Source organism: Bombina bombina, chromosome 5 (genome assembly GCF_027579735.1).
Source record: "Bombina bombina isolate aBomBom1 chromosome 5, aBomBom1.pri, whole genome shotgun sequence".
Classification (NCBI taxonomy): domain Eukaryota; kingdom Metazoa; phylum Chordata; class Amphibia; order Anura; family Bombinatoridae; genus Bombina; species Bombina bombina.
Genome location: NC_069503.1, coordinates 71,361,134 through 71,380,981, shown reverse-complemented (window position 1 = coordinate 71,380,981; position 19,848 = coordinate 71,361,134). Strand labels below are relative to the sequence as shown.

Here is a 19,848-nt window from a genome sequence, read left to right as displayed (position 1 = left end):
AGTATACGGTTTGCCTCATCAAGATAATCCTGTCGATATTGTAGGACAACCCCACCTACAGTTTATTGTTGTACCACTGATTGTATATAACTATGTGTTTAACTCCTGCAAAATCAGCTATAGAGCAGCAATGTATTACTGGGAGCTAGCTGAGCATATCTGGTGAGCCAATGACAAGAGGCACATGTGTGTAGCTAACAATCAGCAGTCAGTTCCCAGGATAACAGATGTTTGATAACAGAAATGAAATTAAAAGAGTCATAGAATTACACATTCTGGGGCCGATTTATGAAAGTGCGAGCGGACATGATACAATGTAGCATACGCTGTCAGCATTTATAAGTGCACAAGCAGTTGTGCAATGCCGCCCCCTGCAGATTCAGGGCCAATTGTCCGCTAGCAGGGGGTGTCAATCAGTCCTATCGTATAGGATCAGGCGGATTGATGTCCGCAGCCTCAGAGCAGACGGACAAGTTATGGAGCAGCGGTCTTTAGACCGCTGCTTCATAACTGCTGTTTCCATTTCTATTTTACTTCACGTAAAATATCTTCAGACGTATCTTTAGACGGCAGAGTTTGCAAGAACATTTATAGCAATGTTATACATAGTTACAAACACTGCTGCACAGAGTGCTAAATACACGTGCACGCCCCTAAGTTCATATACTATACGCCTTCTAAGTTTACTCTATAACAAAGGATACCAAAAGAACAAAGCAAATTACATAACAGAAGTAAATTGGAAAGTTGGATAAAATTGCTGCTCTGAGTTATCAGCGTTTAACTTTCACTGTCAGATTCAGCTTTTGTTTTTGATGATGTTTTCCTAATTATTCTGTGATATTGTGGTTTAATAATACAAAAAAAAAACACAAAATCCTGGTCTGGATTACAAACACTTTTATTTGCATGAAAAAACATTGTATATCATTATATAGTAAAAAGCAGCATTACATGATATATGCACACAATGGTATAAATATACCTAACACTTGTGCTCTTGATACAAAGGGATTTATCAGACATATAATGTTCCCTTTATATATACAGTATGTGCTATTATCAGTTCTTGTGGCTTCTAACTAACATGAAAACATCTAACAGACATAATATCAAGTTACAGAACATGACATACATATTACATGCCCAGTATACATGTAGGTTATAGTAGCCATTTAAATTAAACTGATTATGATCACATGACACACATATTACATACCCAGTATACATGTAGGTTATAGTAGCCATTTAAATTAAACGGATTATGATCACATGACACACATATTACATACCCTGTATACATGTAGGTTATAGTAGTCATTTAAATTAAACTGATTATGATCACGTATGTACCGGTTACTGATATTGTGTCTCATTAAATAAAATCAGTTTCCCCTCAGTAATTCCTCTGGTATATAACATGTACAATGCTAAGCATCTATTGCTATAAGAAAAGGTTTATCCACATGATGTGTGCAAAGAAGGAGAAGCGATTTCAGCTCAGAAACAAGAAGTCGCTAAGATAGCAGTGAAAAATAGATGATTCCTATACCTCAAAAAACAGATACTTACAAAACACCCTCACATAACAGAGAGAAAATACACTGCAGCGCGGGAAAAATATAGCTTAAAGGACATCAAATGACAGAGAGTTGAAATAGTATTAGAAGTTTGTCTATAAAAGAGACAAAAAAACAAATGATGCTTACCAGATAATTTTATTTCCATCGAGGGGAGGAGAGTCCACAACTTCATTCATTACTATAGGGAATAAAGAACCTGGCCACCAGGAGGAGGCAAAGACATCCCAGTCAAAGGCTTAAATACCTCTCCCACTTCCCTCATCCCCCAGTCATTCTGCTGAGGGAACCAGGAACAGTAGGAGAAATATCAGGGGAAAAAGGTGCCAGAAGATGAATAAATTTAGGGCCACCCAATGGAGATACGGGCGGGAGCAGTGGACTCTCCTCCCCTTGATGGAAATTAAATTATCAGATAAGCATAGTTTATGTTTTCTATTTAAAGGGGAGGATAGTCCACAGCTTCATTCATTAATATTGGGAACATTTACCCAAGCTCTAGAGGACACTGAATGAAACCGGGAAGGTAAAAGGCAGACCCTAGTCTGAGGGCTCCACAACCTGCAAAAACTCTCCCAAAAACAGCTTCCGCAGAAGCAAAAGCATCACATTTATAAAATGTGTGCAAGGAGGACCAGGTAGCCGCCTTACAAATTTGCCCCATAGAGGCCTCATTCTTGAAGGCCCAAGACGAAGCCACAGCTCTAGTTGAATCAGTCATGATCCTCTGAGGAGGCTTATGTACCGCTGTCTCATAAGCCAAGCGAATCAAGCTCCTCAACCAAAAAGACAAAGTATTAGCAAAGGCCCTTTGCACCTTGCGCTTCCCGGGATACACCACAAAAAGAGATGTAGACTGTCTGAAATACTTTGTAGCCCATTCGTTCTTAATAATATTAGAGATCTGAGGTACTACCCTGTCCTTGTATACCTTGTCAAGCTTAGGAATCCCAGGTTCCGGAACCTCCAGAGTAGCAAGCACCTACTGTAGCAGAAAGAGCAAATTCTCCATCCTAAACCTATAACCAGGTTCCTCCTCCGCCAGAGGTTTAAATGACACGGACTCTGACCCAGAAGGGGCCTCCTCCGAAGAGTCAGAGTGGGCCTCGTCATCATATAGAGCCTCTGGATCTCCCATCGGCGAGGACAAACCCTGGGCCGGGCTGCTATGATAAACCCTATGCTTGCGCTTAGCAGAATGTGGTAAGGCATGGATCACTTTCGAAACCGCCGATTCCAGTTGGTCCTCAAAGTCTGATGGACAATGAATCTCTCCTGAAGGAGTAACGGTTGTACCCCGGGGCGCTGCATGTGCAATCAGAGATGAATGTAGGGAACGCACCTCCTGGGACGAAGAACCCTCAGAGGTGGACAGCTCAGTAGTACTAGACATCCGTTTACATTTAGAAGTTGTAACTTTATCAAGGCATGTGGAACATAGTTGAGCAGGCTGATCTACCAGAACCTCCTCACAATAAACACATGAATGAGACTTTATTAAGAAAGGAGAGCCTTCCAACGCGTCAGTCTTCCATCACTTGCATGCTTGGTTAGACTAACTTTATTCATTAAAAAGGCACCTTTATGCCACCAATGGCCGGGGCACTCAGCATCTCCTAGGTCCCGGACTACAGTAACCACTAGGTCTCCTGCGCCACAGATCAACTGAAATGATAGATAGCCACACCCAGTCACATGGAATACCTGGCAGGACCGCCCCCACACTAGGGAAAAATGTGCCAAAAAATAGCCGCGCAAAGTTTCTGCAAGTAACCTGCAAGTTCAACACATTGCCAGAGCCTCATCTCGCACATAATGCAGCAATAACACAATAAACAATATCATGTATAAACCCCCATGTTCAATAATCCCCCTTCCAGGATTATTAACCCTTGATTCTTTAAAGATAAAAAGGCGCCACACTGTGACCCTGTCTTCTATGTTATCATTATTGATAAAAAAATGAAACGATCTTACCAGAATCTACACCGTCGAACAGGAACATGGCCCTTCAAGTGTGACAGGTTAGTAGCCTCGCTCCTGATATGGACTTGAGTGAAGAAAACAGGCAGCGAAACTCGTCAATGCTGATTGCTTATGGAGCTGTTAATATGAGTCTGGATGATTTTGCAGAAAGACTCTCCCTGCATCTCCGGACTCTAAATTTCACCCAGGCTCTCACTGAGAGGCTGACAGGACTACTTAAAACTCCAGTCCCACTGTGAAGAGTACTACCCTCCATAAGAGACTACTCAAACTCTGGCACTCCTCTGCCATCCTCCTGTGATGAAAGGCAAAGAATGACTGGGGGATGAAGGAAGTGGGAGAGGTATTTAAGCCTTTGGCTGGGGTGTCTTTGCCTCCTCCTCGTGGCCAGGTTCTTAATCCCCAATAGTAACGAATGAAGCCGTGGACTCTCCTCCCCTTTTGATGGAAAACATTTAATTTGAAAGATATATGCAACAATAAAACAAACACTTGTTAAAGTGTAGCATCCATTAAAAGAGTTAAAAATACATGACATACATACATAAAATCATACAAGTTTAAAAGTCCATGCAAAAATAGGGGGTTGGATTAAGCAAGTAAACTTTAAACAGCTTTTGTCAAGGAGCTGGAAGAGAAAAATCTCAAATCAGAAGATACCCAAAAACTAAAGCAAAGGTGTTTAAGGCTTACTTACACCGGGAGTTGGTTCGTAGTTTCCTTAGGTAAAAGGTCCCGTTAGCAATCAGACTCGTCCGAAAAATCCGTTGTGCTTGTTCTTTTTCAAAAACGCTTCTTGGCAGTATTTTTTAAAATCTGAACAGCTAGCGATTCTAGCCTTCTCTGCACCTCTATGACTATAGATGCCCAAATGGGACACAAACAGCAAGATAGAGCATATAGAGCAACGCGTTTCAGCCATAACTGGCCTTTTTCATGCTCTAAAGAGTAGTCCACCCTTACTGCTTAATATACTAATCCATATGCAAATGAGGTCATCTTAATTATAAGCAATGTATTAATAATACTTGATTGCATACAATATTTATCATATGCAATATATTGATAGTAATGTATTATGATTTTAGAAGGTTTTAGAATTAAATTGAATAATCATAGTTAAAAGTTATAAGCAGAAAAAGTGTATTATTACAAAACCTAATGCCCAGAAGGGGCGATCAGACAAACAAAACAAAAACAATGAACAATAGGGAGAGATCAAACATTTATGAAAGACCTTCATAGGTACAATAAAGTGTATCTAAATTTATAAATCTAGTGTGAGTGTCCCTAATTTGTAAAAGGGATAAAGTGGAGAATAATTGATATAGATAAAATCAATATGTAGAGACATATGCCCTAAATTATTCAATAAGACAGAAACAAATACATTGAAAAAGAAAAAGGAGAAAAGAAAACAGCAGCATATTTGTGATCTTATAGTAGTGAAGTATATTATGGTGCAAAGTTAGTGTTAACTAATATAATCATGTTCAAAAGGTAAAACATTAATAATTTAGTGAATCTGTTTAGGCAATATTTAATTTTATATTATTATTATTATCATCATCATTTATTTATATAGCACCACCAAATTCCGTATAGTATATTATTTAGTGGGATGAATATTACACTTCATATTTTAATCATTTAGAAAAGGTCTTATTTTCTAAATGATTAAAATATGAAGTGTAATATTCATCCCACTATATAATATTAAATATTGCCTAAACAGATTCACTAAATAAAAAGAGCAAGCACAACCTTTAGGAAACTAGGAACCAACTCCCGGTGTACGTAAGCCTTAAACACCTTTGCTTTGGTTCTTGCGTATCTTCTGATTTGAGATTTTTCTCTTCCAGCTCTTTGCCGAAAACTGTTTAAAGTTTACTTGCTGGATCCAACCCCCTATTTTTACATGGACTTTTAAACTTGTATAATTTTATGTATGTATGTCATGTACTGTATTTTCAACTGTTTTAATGGATGCTACACTTTAAAAAGTGTTTGTTTTATTGTTGCATATACTGTATGTTTCAAATTAAAATGCTTTTTTTGCCTCTCATATAGACTTCCAATACTAACTCAAATCTGTCATTTGATGTCCTTTAAAGGGACATTAAACACCTGATGAAAATTGCTGAAACCTACTTTTTCTTATTAATAAAAATAAAGAAACCACTGCTGCCTATTTTATCTGTTACTCTTAGCCCAAACTTTTGAAGGAGATTGTTCTGAAATACAGTGTTGAGACCGTGCTTGATTTACTATGTAAGCTGCCATATTGTAGCGTGCGTTACAGGGGCACAGTTGTCACATGGTCATGATGCAGTCATGTGATACACAAACCATATTGTCTATACATACACAGTACTTAGAGGAAGGAATCACATCTCTGCCTGCAGCGTGTGAGCTGCAGTGTCTGAAAACAGTTATTTCTCAGTGAGGGTATAAAACAGAATTTATGCTTACCTGATAAATTACTTTCTCCAACGGTGTGTCCGGTCCACGGTGTCATCCATTACTTGTGGGATATTCTCCTCCCCCACAGGGAAAGGCAAGGAGAGCACACAGCAAGAGCTGTCCATATAGTCCCTCCCAGGCTCCGCCCCCCCAGTCATTCGACCGACGGTTAGGAGAAAAAAAGGAGAAACTATAGTGTGCCGTGGTGACTGTAGTGTATAGAGAAAGAAATTCTTCAAACCTGATTAAAAAACCAGGGCGGGCCGTGGACCGGACACACCGTTGGAGAAAGTAATTTATCAGGTAAGCATAAATTCTGTTTTCTCCAACATTGGTGTGTCCGGTCCACGGTGTCATCCATTACTTGTGGGAACCAATACCAAAGCTTTAGGACACAGATGAAGGGAGGGAGCAAATCAGGTTACCTAAACAGAAGGCACCACGGCTTGCAAAACCTTTCTCCCAAAAATAGCCTCCGAAGAAGCAAAAGTATCAAATTTGTAGAATTTGGACAAAGTGTGCAGAGAAGACCAGGTCGCTGCCTTACATATCTGATCAACAGAAGCCTCGTTCTTGAAGGCCCATGTGGAAGCCACAGCCCTAGTAGAGTGAGCTGTGATTCGTTCAGGAGGCTGCCGTCCGGCAGTCTCGTAAGCCAATCGTATGATGCTTTTCAGCCAAAAGGAAGGAGAGGTAGCAGTAGCTTTTTTTACCTCTCCTCTTGCCAGAATAAACTACAAACAGAGAAGACGTTTGTCTGAAATCCTTTGTTGCTTCTAAATAGAACTTTAAAGCACGGACTACATCTAAATTGTGTAACAAGCGTTCCTTCTTTGAAACTGGATTCGGACACAAAGAAGGCACAACTATTTCCTGGTTAATATTCTTGTTGGAAACAACCTTTGGAAGGAAACCAGGTTTAGTACGCAAAACAACCTTATCTGAATGGAACACCAGATAGGGCGGATTACACTGCAGAGCAGATAATTCAGAAACTCTTCTAGCAGAAGAATAGCAACCAAAAACAGAACTTTCCAAGATAACAACTTGATATCTATGGAATGTAAGGGTTCAAACGGAACCCCTTGAAGAACTGAAAGAACCAAATTTAGACTACAGGGAGGAGTCAAGGGTCTGTAAACAGGCTTGATCCTAACCAAAGCCTGAACAAAAGCTTGAACATCTGGCACAGCTGCCAGTCGTTTGTGTAACAAGACAGATAAAGCAGAAATCTGTCCTTTTAGAGAACTCGCTGATAATCCCTTATCCAAACCTTCTTGGAGAAAGGAAAGGATCCTAGGAATTTTAATCTTACTCCATGAGAATCCCTTGGATTCACACCAACAGATATATCTTTTCCATATTTTATGGTAATCTTTCTAGTCACAGGTTTTCTGGCTTGTACCAGAGTATCTATCACAGAATCCGAAAACCCACACTTAGACAAAATCAAGCGTTCAATTTCCAAGCAGTCAGCTGGAGAGAAACTAGATTTGGATGTTCGAATGGACCTTGTACTAGAAGATCCTGTCTCAAAGGTAGCTTCCATGGTGGAGCCGATGACATATTCACCAGGTCTGCATACCAAGTCCTGCGTGGCCACGCAGGAGCTATCAAAATCACTGAGGCCTTCTCCTGTTTGATCCTGGCTACCAGCCTGGGAATGAGAGGGAACGGTGGAAACGCATAAGCTAGGTTGAAGGTCCAAGGCGCCACTAATGCATCCACTAGAGTCTCCTTGGGATCCCTGGATCTGGACCCGTAGCAAGGAACCTTGAAGTTCTGAGGAGACGCCATCAGATCCATGTCTGGAATGCCCCATAATTGGGTCAATTGGGCAAATACCTCCGGGTGGAGTTCCCACTCCCTCGGATGGAAGGTCTGACGACTCAGATAATCCACCTCCCAGTTTTCCACTCCTGGGATGTGGATCGCAGATAGGTGGCAGGAGTGATCCTTTGCCCATTTGATGATTTTGGTCACCTCTCTCATCACCAGGGAACTCCTTGTTCCCCCCTGATGATTGATGTAAGCAACAGTCGTCATGTTGTCTGATTGGAATCTTATGAATCTGGCCTTTGCTAGTTGAGGCCAAGCCCTGAGAGTATTGAATATCGCTCTCAGTTCCAGAATGTTTATCGGGAGAAGATACTCTTCCCTGGACCATAGACCCTGAGCTTTCAGGGAATCCCAGACCGCGCCCCAGCCTAATAGACTGGCGTCGGTCGTGACAATGACCCACTCTGGTCTGCGGAAGCTCATTCCCTGGGACAGGTGATCCTGAGTCAGCCACCAACGGAGTGAGTCTCTGTTCTTCTGATCTACTTGAATCACTGGAGACAAGTCTGTATAGTCCCCATTCCACTGTTTGAGCATGCACAGTTGTAATGGTCTTAGATGAATTCGCGCAAAAGGAACTATGTCCATTGCTGCAACCATCAACCCTACTACTTCCATGCACTGAGCTATGGAAGGCCGTAGAACAGAGTGAAGAACTTGACAAGCGTTTAGAAGCTTTGACTCTCTGACATCTGTCAGGAAAAGCTTCATTTCTAAAGAATCTATTATTGTTCCCAAGAAAGGGACTCTTGTTGACGGAGACGGGGAACTTTTTTCTATGTTCACCTACCACCCGTGAGATCTGAGAAAGGCTAGAACAATGTCTGTGTGAGCCTTTGTCTTTGAAAGAGACGACGCTTGAATTAGGATGTCGTCCAAGTAAGGTGCCACTGCAATGCCCCTGGGTCTTAGAACCGCTAGAAGGGACCCGAGCACCTTTGTGAAAATCCTTGGAGCAGTGGCTAGTCCGAATGGGAGAGCCACAATAGGTAATGTTTGTCCAGAAAGGCGAACCTTAGGAACTGATGATGATCTTTGTGGATAGGAATATGCAGATACGCATCCTTTAGATCCACGGTAGTCATAAATTGACCCTCCTGGATTGTAGGTAAAATCATTCGAATAGTTTCCATTTTGAACGATGGCACTCTGAGAAATTTGTTTAGAATTTTTAAATCCAGAATTGGTCTGAAAGTTCCCTCTTTTTTTGGGAACTACAAACAGATTTGAGTAAAACCCCTGACCTTGTTCCACAGTTGGAACTGGGAGTATCACTCCCATCTTTAACAGGTCTTCTACACAATGTAAGAATGCCTGTCTCTTTACTTGGTTTGAAGATAAGTGAGACATGTGGAACCTTCCCCTTGGGGGTAGTTCCTTGAATTCTAGAAGATAACCCTGAGAGACTATTTCTAGTGCCCAGGGATCCTGAACATCTCTTGCCCAAGCCTGAGCAAAGAGAGAGAGTCTGTCCCCTACTAGATCCGGTTCTGGATCGGGGGCTACCTCTTCATGCTATCTTGGTAGCAGCAGCAGGTTTCTTGGCCTGTTTACCCTTGTTCCAGCCTTGCATTGATTTCCAAGCTGGTTTAGTCTGGGAAGCGTTACCCTCTTGTCTAGAGGCTGCCGAGTTGGAAGCCGGTCCGTTCCTGAAATTGCGAAAGGAACGAAAATTGGACTTATTCTTAGCCTTGAAAGGTTTATCTTGTGGGAGGGCATGGCCCTTTCCCCCAGTGATGACTGAAATAATCTCTTTCAATTCTGGCCCAAAAAGGGTCTTACCTTTGAAAGGGGTATTAAGCTAAACACCACAAACTCCTCACCATCCCCGAGGAGATGCTACTTGTTCAGAGCGGCAAGGAGAATGACTGGGGGGGCGGAGCCTGGGAGGGACTATATGGACAGCTCTTGCTGTGTGCTCTCCTTGCCTTTCCCTGTGGGGGAGGAGAATATCCCACAAGTAATGGATGACACCGTGGACCGGACACACCAATGTTGGAGAAATATATTTAATTTCCCAGTTAATGTATATAAAACATGTTATGCAGAAATTTTAATAAAATGCTTATAACTACGTTGCTTATGTTTTTAACTCCCCCCCCCCCCACATTTTTTTTTCTTCTTAAACTCTGCCCTTAAAGTTTTATGCTCTAAACAGAGCCGTTTTCTATGTTATTATTGTAACTACTGACATGCTCTGAGAGGGAGAGGGATTTGTTCAAAAGTCTTATTTTCATGACCTCTCCTGAATGTAAATCACTAAGGACTGACACCCAGCATAAGGAGACGTTTAGCAAGGATCATATGCATTATCTAGCAGTGTCATCTACTCCTGTCACACCCTCTGATTACACACGAGTTTGACTGTGTTTCTGCATAGGGTGTGACAGGAAAATCACACTGCTAGATAATGCATACGACCCTTGCTAAACGTCTCCTTATGCTGGGTGTCGGTCCTTAGTGATTTACATTCAGGAGAGGTCATGAAAAGAAGAAGTTTTTTGAACAAATTATATTATGCGGCGTGCCGCACGTGGGAGCTTCCGCCTCCCTTTCCCCCTCCCTCCCACAGCATGCCAGTAGTTACAATAATAACACAGAAAACGGCTCTGCTTAGATCATTAAACTTTACGGGCAGAGTTTAAGAAGAAAAAAAAAACTGCGGGGGGAGTTAAAAACATAAGCAACGTAGTTATTAGCATTTTATTTCAATCTTGCTGCATAACATTTTATATACATTAACTCGGAAATTAAATATTTACACACATATATTTGTGTGTAAATATTTGGTGTTTTGTGATACCCAATTTCAATAAAAACCCTTTTTCCACTTTCTAAACATGTGAAAGGTTTCTTCCCTTGTGAATCCTTTCATGAGTTTTCAGATTACTCTGTTGTGTAAAACTTTTTCCACACTCAGTACATCTGAAAGGCTTTTCTCCTGTGTGAATCCTTTCATGAGTTTTCAGGTGACTCTGCTGTGTAAAACTTTTTCCACACTCTGTACATCTGAAAGGCTTTTCTCCTGTGTGAATCCTTTCATGAATTTTCAGACGAGACTGTTGTGTAAAACCTTTTTCACACTCTGTACATCTGAAAGGTTTTTCTCCTGTGTGAATCCATTCATGACTTTTCAGACTTCTCTTTTCTGTAAAACTTTCTCCACACTCTGTACATGTGAAAGGCTTTACCCCTGTGTGACTTCTTTCATGAGTATTCAGTTTACTCTTTTTTGTAAAACTTTTTCCACACTCTGTACATGTGAAAGGCTTTACCCCTGTGTGACTTCTTTCATGAGTATTCAGTTTACTCTTTTTTGTAAAACTTTTTCCACACTCTGTACATGTGAAAGGCTTTTCCCCTGTGTGAATCCTTTCATGAGTTTTCAGACTATTCTTTTCTGTAAAACTTTTTCCACACTCTGCACATGTGAAAGGTTTTTCCCCTGTGTGAGTCCTTTCATGAGTTTTCAGACAATCCATTCGTGTAAAACTTTTTCCACACTCTGTACATGTGAAAGGCTTTACCCCTAGGTGACTTCTTTCATGAGTTTTCAGACAATTCATTCGTGTAAAACTTTTTCCACACTCTGTACATGTGAAAGGCTTTTCTCCTGTGTGAATCATTTCATGAGTTTTCAGACAATTCATTTCTGTAAAACTTTTTCCACACTCTGTACATGTGAAAGGCTTTTCTCCTGTGTGAATCATTTCATGAGTTTTCAGATGATCCATTCGTCTAAAACTTTTTCCACACTCTGTACATGTGAAAGGCTTTTCTCCTGTGTGAATCTTTTTATGAGTTTTCAGACGATTCATTCGTGTAAAACATTTGCCACACTCTGTACATGTGAAAGGATTTTCTCCTGTGTGAATCATTCTATTATGAGCTTTCAGACGATTCATTCGTGTAAAACATTTGCCACACTGAGTACATTTGTGTGGCTTCTCACCTGTGTAAATTGTGTGGTGTTCTAGTAGATGAGACTTTCCTCTAAAGTTTTTTTCACATTCTGTAGATTTGAAAGGTTCCTCCTTTATATGAATCATTTGGCTAGACTGTAGACTTTTCTCTTCTTTAATATGTTTTGAAAACTCAGTAAATATTTGTGGTTTATCCTCTGGGATAATAATTTCACTAGATATGGCATACATTGTGTCCTCTTGTTTGATGACTAAATTACTCTCTGTACATAATGATTGCTGCCCAGTTCCTGCCAATTCACCATCTTCTTGAAATATCTGCTGTGATATCCCTAGTGTTTGTGAATAGTCGTCAGTGTCTAAGACTTTTGGAGTTTGCGGTATCATTCTGATGCTTCTTGTAGTGAAGGATGGATATGAACTATTGACATGTTTGTCTACATAAAAAGAAATGGAATAAAGAAAAATAAGAATGTTTATTCTTTATAATATAATCCATCTCAATTAAAAAAAACATTTTTTATATTCAAAAATGTCTTCTGTTTTGTATTTTTAAAGTTATTTACCTGTAAATCACAAATTAAAAAAGCATGACATAGAATGTAAACATTACTACATCATAGTAACCTAAATTACTGATTACTGATGAAAACAAGTTATAGGGCGCATTAAACAAGGAGAGTGTGGATAATGTTCTCAGCCAGGGAACAAGTACATCTGTATTCTGGGCAAGAGAGGGGGCATCCACCATCCTCATTTAATACATACAGCAGTGCGCAGCTCATACTCAACCAGTTGGGTGAGAACATGATGTCTTAATCATCACAGACTAATAATCAGTGTGAGATGTTTTGAGAGGGTAAGAAGCAGTGACTTTATGATAATCTTTAGCTTTTGGCTGTGGTTGTTCAATTTATATAAACTGACAAAAACTTTATTAGTTTAATAATACTTACTGTAAAATTAAGCACAAGAACTAGTGGTGGTTCTGGGGTGGGGAACACTGGGGGAGTTGTGGGTGTTTCACACATGGGAAAAAGGTAGGCATAAGTGTAGTTATGGGTGTTCCATGAGCGAGATCAGGGCAGGGGAAGGTGGAGTTGCAGGTGTTCTGAGTACTGAACCAGGTCAGGGGGTGAAGTTAGGCAGTTGTTGGATATGATCTATCTAAAACAACAGGGGTGTTACAAACTGCTATTTGTAACTGGCCCTTTAAATGGAAAATTGCCCTGCTTCCCTGGATTTTGGAGAAGCCTATTTGCCAGCCTCCTTCCTCATGACTATGGCCCCTGGAAGATTGTGCCCCTGAGAGTATATTAACTTTTATTGGGTGTGTATGGCCCTTTAAGAACCGTCTGGGGACATATTGTGACTTTGGTGAACAATGCCCCTTTAAGACTATGTCCCAAACCTGTGAAATGACTTGTCCCTGGCTTTCTCCCACTTGGTTCAGTTTCATTGTGTGCCATTAAGAGTTAATTTTGTTCAATTCTAAATACAAGTTTGCTGGGATCAGCTCTAATTAGGTTTAGTGATAAACCTTACCATTGTCTAATCAGACTGCTAGTGATAAGGTGGACTGCATTGTTTGTTTGTTTGTTTGTTTGTTTTTTTTTTTTTTAATATTTTTATTGAGGGTAAAAAAATTGTTTTACAAACATAAGATGCATGTTACAATCATCAATACTTATATACTTACATATTTGAGGAGTTACAATGCACCTAAGATAGAGTAGCTTTCCCCGACATTTTCTCCCCTTATCTTAACTTAATAGATCACTCTTGGATCTCAGATATGACAACAATACATTATAGGGGGTTAGAAGAAAGAAACAGAAAACAGAAAGAGAAAAAAAATAAAAATAAAATAAATGCATCTCTAAACTAATATTGCTGTAATGACATTCCTGTCTTTAAATAAGAAAATGGAAGATGCATGAGCCTTAACTGGGAACTCCTATGTTGTGTATAACCATTAGCACAATTGAAATTAAAATTAAAATCAGGCCCTACGTATTGGGTTGCAGTAGCAATAGATATCCAAATATGCCTCTAATATCTCGGGAATAGCAGTTAGTATCAGCACAACTTCAAGGGGGACATACCGTGCCGCGCCGCACCCCTATTAAAGTGCGTTATAGGCCGTGTGTTGGGTGATAGCTGCTATACTTTATGGATTTTCGTATATATATGAAAGAGATAGATGAATAATTGTTCTATTACTCTAATTACTTGTGGACAGTGCAACACTTTGGATCTGAGAGCCCTTATTTTAATTATATATTGTAGGATGTTTCCCAAGGGCCCCCCCACTAAACCCCCAGAAAACATACAGAGGAGATTAAGGACTTTATAAAAGTAGCAGTGTCAACTATACAAGATTAGACGCAAATATACAATGCGCTTATTCAAAATGTGAGTGTAGTAAATGTAAAGAACACAATATAACGTGAGCAAACACAATAAACTAAACATTGAAACCATAACCTCTGTAGACAAGAACGGGTCCCTGTGCCCCTTGAGGCAGAGTATAACCCCTTCCCCGGCTCCGGCCGTAAGTCGCGGGAAGCAGGCTGAGTAGATAAGTAAAGACTTCAAAGGGGCCTCCTCGGCATGTCGGTATAAATAACTAGATTAAATTATATTCTATCTTCAAAACTATGCCATTGCAAGATAAAATATTTAAACAGTTGCTCTACATTAATGGGTAACATTTAATTGAACAAGTTGAGGATATGCGGATCTCTCCCCTAGCGCACAATAAACCATGTATGCCAAAAGAGAGTTTACACAAACCATGTATGCCATAAGAGAGCATATACTAAGTTTCAGGACCAAGTTCCAACACACAGTCCACAAGAGAAAACACTGTCCCAACATCCCAGTCCCGATCACCTGAGCCACAAATATGGCGGCGGCCTGAGGAGGTAATTTTTGAGTTAACATCCACTTTCGATTTTCCAGGTTGGGGCAGAGCGGCAGAGTCTGTCCAAATAATTAAGAGCCCAGAATTATTTAGTTTGGGAGGGCTTGCCGGAGTGGAGGTCATCCTGGAGTACAGGTCAGCACGGGAGTCCCCCCCGGTCCCCTGCACCGACATGGACCCTGTCGAGATCCCATCCGGCATTAGGAGCTCCAGATCCGCACCAGTTGCCATCCATTTTGTTGCGTAAATGCTGTTAATCACTGCGGTGTCAGTTAGTTTCCCAGTCGGAAGTACGGTATCGCCCGCATAGTCTAAGCCGTCCTTCTCACCGACTCCCGCCATGCGGCTTATCAATTGTGGTGCAGGGCACAGAGGTCTTACTGTGCGTGTGGGTATCAAAGGAGGCACGGCAACCTCAGACACATCTTGGCTAGGATCTGCGCTGGTGCTGATATCAGGCTGATTGAGCTGATGTTGCCCTTGATAGGCCCGCATGAAAAAGTCCCATGGAGCCCCCGCAAGCAGGGTTTGGAAGCAGCGTTCTAGCTTTTCCATGCTGTGGTCAATGCGTGTTTGCAGACCCATCTCCTGTGCGGCAGCCATCTTTGCTATGGTGGATGAGAAATTATTAATAACAGTGTATTCAGTACGTCGGGCACTTTTTAGCTATTATAGTGCTGCAGGGGGTTATGTAGGACAGGCAAGATTTCTGGAACCCCAGTTAAGGCAGGAACCCTCGAGTCCTCGAGGGGGGTGGCGCTGCCTATGTATGAGCCGCCGCTCTAGGCCTCCTTCGTCCGATGCTGGGCTCAAACTTCACGAATACAGCACAAATTTCCCCAAAGTTCAAGTGCTGACTAGCAGATTTGTTCAAGTGATCAGATGGCTATAAATCCTTGCTGTAAAATTTCTTTTTTACCGGCGGGTATCAAGATCTCTGTAAGAGCTCAGGAAAAGTGCGACTGTATAGAGTCGCGGTTCGGACACGCCCCCGGGACTGCATTGTTTTATTGTGTGTAATGTTATCTGCTGAAGTAATGTTGTGGCCTGTCAAAGGGAGTGTCTCTCTATCTAATATCAAATGTGTGATGGGGGATTTTATGCCTCCCCCTGAGAGTGTCCTGTTTGCATGTAACCTCAATAAAAAGCAGGCTGTGTGCTCCAGCACATCAGACCTTTTCTGACCCTCTAACTTGCAGCCTTGACTCATGTTTGTAGGGGAGCGCTAGGAGCATCCTTTTCTACGGTCCAACTTCCAGCCAGCCTGGAGGCAACCGTAACATTTGGCGGCAGCGGTGGGATAGCGTCCTAGCGCAAGGAGCACCACCACAACAGCACTGGTATCGTAGGAGAGTTATTGAGGGCAATGCTAGCCACTGCGCAGCGTCCCTACCTACAGCAGCATGGAGCTGACAAGACACTGGTCAGAACCATGTGAAGAGCACCTCAACCTGATCCGTCGCTATGAGGGCGCTGATTTCGTTCCAGAGGTAAAGAGGCGGCTAGTCCGATATGGTCCAGACCCTGCGCAGGAGGTAGTCAGTCGAATCATCCGAAAATTGGCTACTGAGAACGAAGCGGCACGAGCCTTTGAGCGCCAACTGTGGAGTTTGGGGGTATGGACACCTGCTCTCCAGCGAGAAAATGAGTTACAGGGGGCAGAGACAGTTGGTCCTGTCCCCCAGCAGCAGAGGAATATGCAGGGAATTGGGAGCCCAGACTCCATTCCCCAGCGGCAGGCTGAGTTACAGGGGGCAGAGACAGTTGGTCCTGTCCCCCAGCAGCAGAGGAATATGCAGGGAATTGGGAGCCCAGACTCCATTCCCCAGCAGCAGGCTGAGTTACAGGGGGCAGAGACAGTTGGTCCTGTCCCCCAGCAGCAGAGGAATATGCAGGGAATTGTGAGCCCAGACTCCATTCCCCAGCGGCTGGAAGTATGTATGGGAGAGGAGCTTGTTACCCCCTCTCCCCAGCGGCAGCTTAACGCACCAGGGGGAGACAGTAAGCCCCACAACCGTGCAGATGGGACCGTGGTCTCTGCACTTACAGCACAGGGGGCAGAGACAGTTGCTCCTGTCCCCCAGCAGCAGAGTGAATTGCAGGGAATTGGGAGCCGAGACTCCATTCCCCAGCGGCAGGCTGAGTTACAGGGGGCAGAGACAGTTGGTCCTGTCCCCCAGCAGCAGAGTGAATTGCAGGGAATTGGGAGCCCAGACTCCATTCCCCAGCGGCAGGCTGAGTTACAGGGGGCAGAGACAGTTGGTCCTGTCCCCCAGCAGCAGAGGAATATGCAGGGAATTGGGAGCCCAGACTCCATTCCCCAGCGGCTGGAAGTATGTATGGGAGAGGAGCTTGTAACCCCCTCTCCCCAGCGGCAGCTTAACGCACCAGGGGGAGACAGTAAGCCCCACAACCGTGCAGATGGGACCGTGGTCTCTGCACTTACAGCACAGGGGGCAGAGACAGTTGCTCCTGTCCCCCATCAGCAGAGTGAGATGCAGTGGATTGGGAGCCCAGTCTCCATTCTCCAGCTAACTCCTAACTTGGGCCCAGGGTTAACAGTGGAGATGTTAACCCCCACTGACCCCCACGTTCCCTTTGCCACCGGGCAGGACTATGCCCCAATGCCCCCAGCAGAAGAGCTGGCATTAGGACAGAGCGCTGCTGGCCTCTGCCCTACAGACCCCCTTGTTACAGGGCTGGCCTGCAAACCCCTCACCCCAGCAGAAGCGCTGGCACCAGGGCAGAGTGCCGCTGGCCTCTGCCCCCCAAGTACCACCAGCTATTTGCCCAGCTGCGCCAGGAAGGCCGAGGATGCTACACTTTCATCCTACAACCTGGAACCTACAGGCCAGTACTACTTATTGTGGGGGGGCTACTTTGCTGCTAATGTTTATTTGTGGGTGGGTTACGAGACTAACTTAGGCACTGACCGACAGAAGGTCAGGTGCCTGGTTAGTCTCCCTCCAAAAGGGGAGATATGTTACAAACTGCTATTTGTAACTGGCCCTTTAAATGGAAAATTGCCCTGCTTCCCTGGATTTTGGAGAAGCCTATTTGCCAGCCTCCTTCCTCATGACTATGGCCCCTGGAAGATTGTGCCCCTGAGAGTATATTAACTTTTATTGGGTGTGTATGGCCCTTTAAGAACCGTCTGGGGACATATTGTGACTTTGGTGAACAATGCCCCTTTAAGACTATGTCCCCAGACCTGTGAAATGACTTGTCCCTGGCTTTCTCCCACTTGGTTCAGTTTCATTGTGTGCCATTAAGAGTTAATTTTGTTCAATTCTAAATACAAGTTTGCTGGGATCAGCTCTAATTAGGTTTAGTGATAAACCTTACCATTGTCTAATCAGACTGCTAGTGATAAGGTGGACTGCATTGTTTTATTGTGTGTAACTTGTTATCTGCTGAAGTAATGTTGTGGCCTGTCAAAGGGAGTGTCTCTCTATCTAATATCAAATGTGTGATGGGGGATTTTATGCCTCCCCCTGAGAGTGTCCTGTTTGCATGTAACCTCAATAAAAAGCAGGCTGTGTGCTCCAGCACATCAGACCTTTTCTGACCCTCTAACTTGCAGCCTTGACTCATGTTTGTAGGGGAGCGCTAGGAGCATCCTTTTCTACGGTCCAACTTACAGCCAGCCTGGAGGCAACCGTAACAAGGGGGTAGTAGTATTTTTTTATCCTCCTCCTCAGCCCAATAGGGGTTGCTCCTTCTTTATAACGTCACTGACACAAATGTACTTAAAGATACAGATATAAATATAATAGTTTATATTTGTTTAATGAGCGATCTATTCTATTTTCCCAGTAATTAAAGTCAGCATAATATCTATTTTACTCACCTAACACATATGAGTTCATGCTGATAACAGGCTCCAATGTCTGTGCTCAGGAAGAAGGTTCCCTTATTCACTCCAGTTACATCAATACCTGATATCTCTCAGTGCTCTGGCCGTGTCTGTAAAAAGTATATTAAATGGTTTAGACAGATAATAATAAATAATGGTTCTGATTAACTGTACGTATGGTATAATTAAAGGCACACATAACAATTCATGCGATACAGATCAGATGATTAGGTTATTACATATGTGCTATTGATTCAGCACAAGCATTTAGTACAGTTAGCTCTGTGAGTGTTATAATTGCCCTTAAATATGAATCTTCCCAGATCTATACAACATAATGGTAGAAAATCTATTTAAGTGGGGCCATATCACAACTTTACAAATATATTATAATCTTTGTTTTCTATCATTTATATGAAACAATATTTTCTCCTGAAAGAAATGTTAAAAATCAGTTGTTTAAATATAAGTTAAATTGGATACTGCAGTATTGGTATTGTACTTCCTACTAATTCTCACTGTCAGACATTTTGTCATGTGCTCCACCCCCAGTCCTTTAACTTCTCTTGGTCAATACTGAGTTGTCTTAAATCACACTGCAAGGGTGTGTGAGAGATAGGCACTAAAATGTTCATTTCAATTGGTTTTTTTTTGGATGGAGTTAAGAAAATAAAGAATTTGTGCTTACATAGAGTAATAATATAATGAGATCTGTTCTTTTGGCAAATTCAGTCCATTTAAAAAAGGACCATAACATATAGAATTACAAAACCACAGTTGCATAATAAAAATACAGTGCAATAAAACTTACTATGAATTTAAAAGAGCAGTAGATTGTTTTCTGATAAATGTAGTTCTGCACCTGTACCATGTGACAGTTATCAGCCAATAACAGACTCATATTTTTATATAATGTGAACTCCTGCATATGCTAAGTAGGAGCCAGAGCCTCAGGTCATTTAAAAGGCTGTGTAAAATTTAATAATGAAAATAAATTACAAACAGCAAACAGTTATTTTATATAAAAACGAAAGCTAAAGGTGAAATTTCCCATACACTTTATACTATTTTATACACCGGTAAAACAAGTCATTAGAAACACATTAAAGGGACAGCAAAGTCACAATTAACCTTGTAAAATTCAAATTTAAACAACTTTCTAATTTCCTTCTATTATCAAATCTGCTTTATTCCCTTGGGGACCTTTGTGACAAAGCTTATAATGCACTATGGTGCTAGCTGCTGATTAGTGGCACATACAGTCCTCTTGTCATT

At 42.0% G+C, this 19,848-nt stretch overlaps 1 protein-coding gene across 1 annotated transcript in view; it reads right to left on the bottom strand.

Moving 5' to 3' along the window:
* Positions 1-18,684, bottom strand: part of LOC128659893 (oocyte zinc finger protein XlCOF6-like) — a 191,127-nt gene extending 172,443 nt beyond the window's left edge. Inside the window, exons 1-2 of the mRNA XM_053713480.1 lie at positions 18,568-18,684; positions 10,736-12,228 (exon numbers count right to left, since the gene is read on the bottom strand). Of these exons, the coding sequence (XP_053569455.1) occupies positions 10,736-12,228; positions 18,568-18,586 (1,512 nt within the window). The 5' untranslated portion in view covers positions 18,587-18,684. The remainder of the gene's footprint in view (positions 1-10,735; positions 12,229-18,567) is intronic.
* Positions 18,685-19,848: the final 1,164 nt, after the last annotated feature.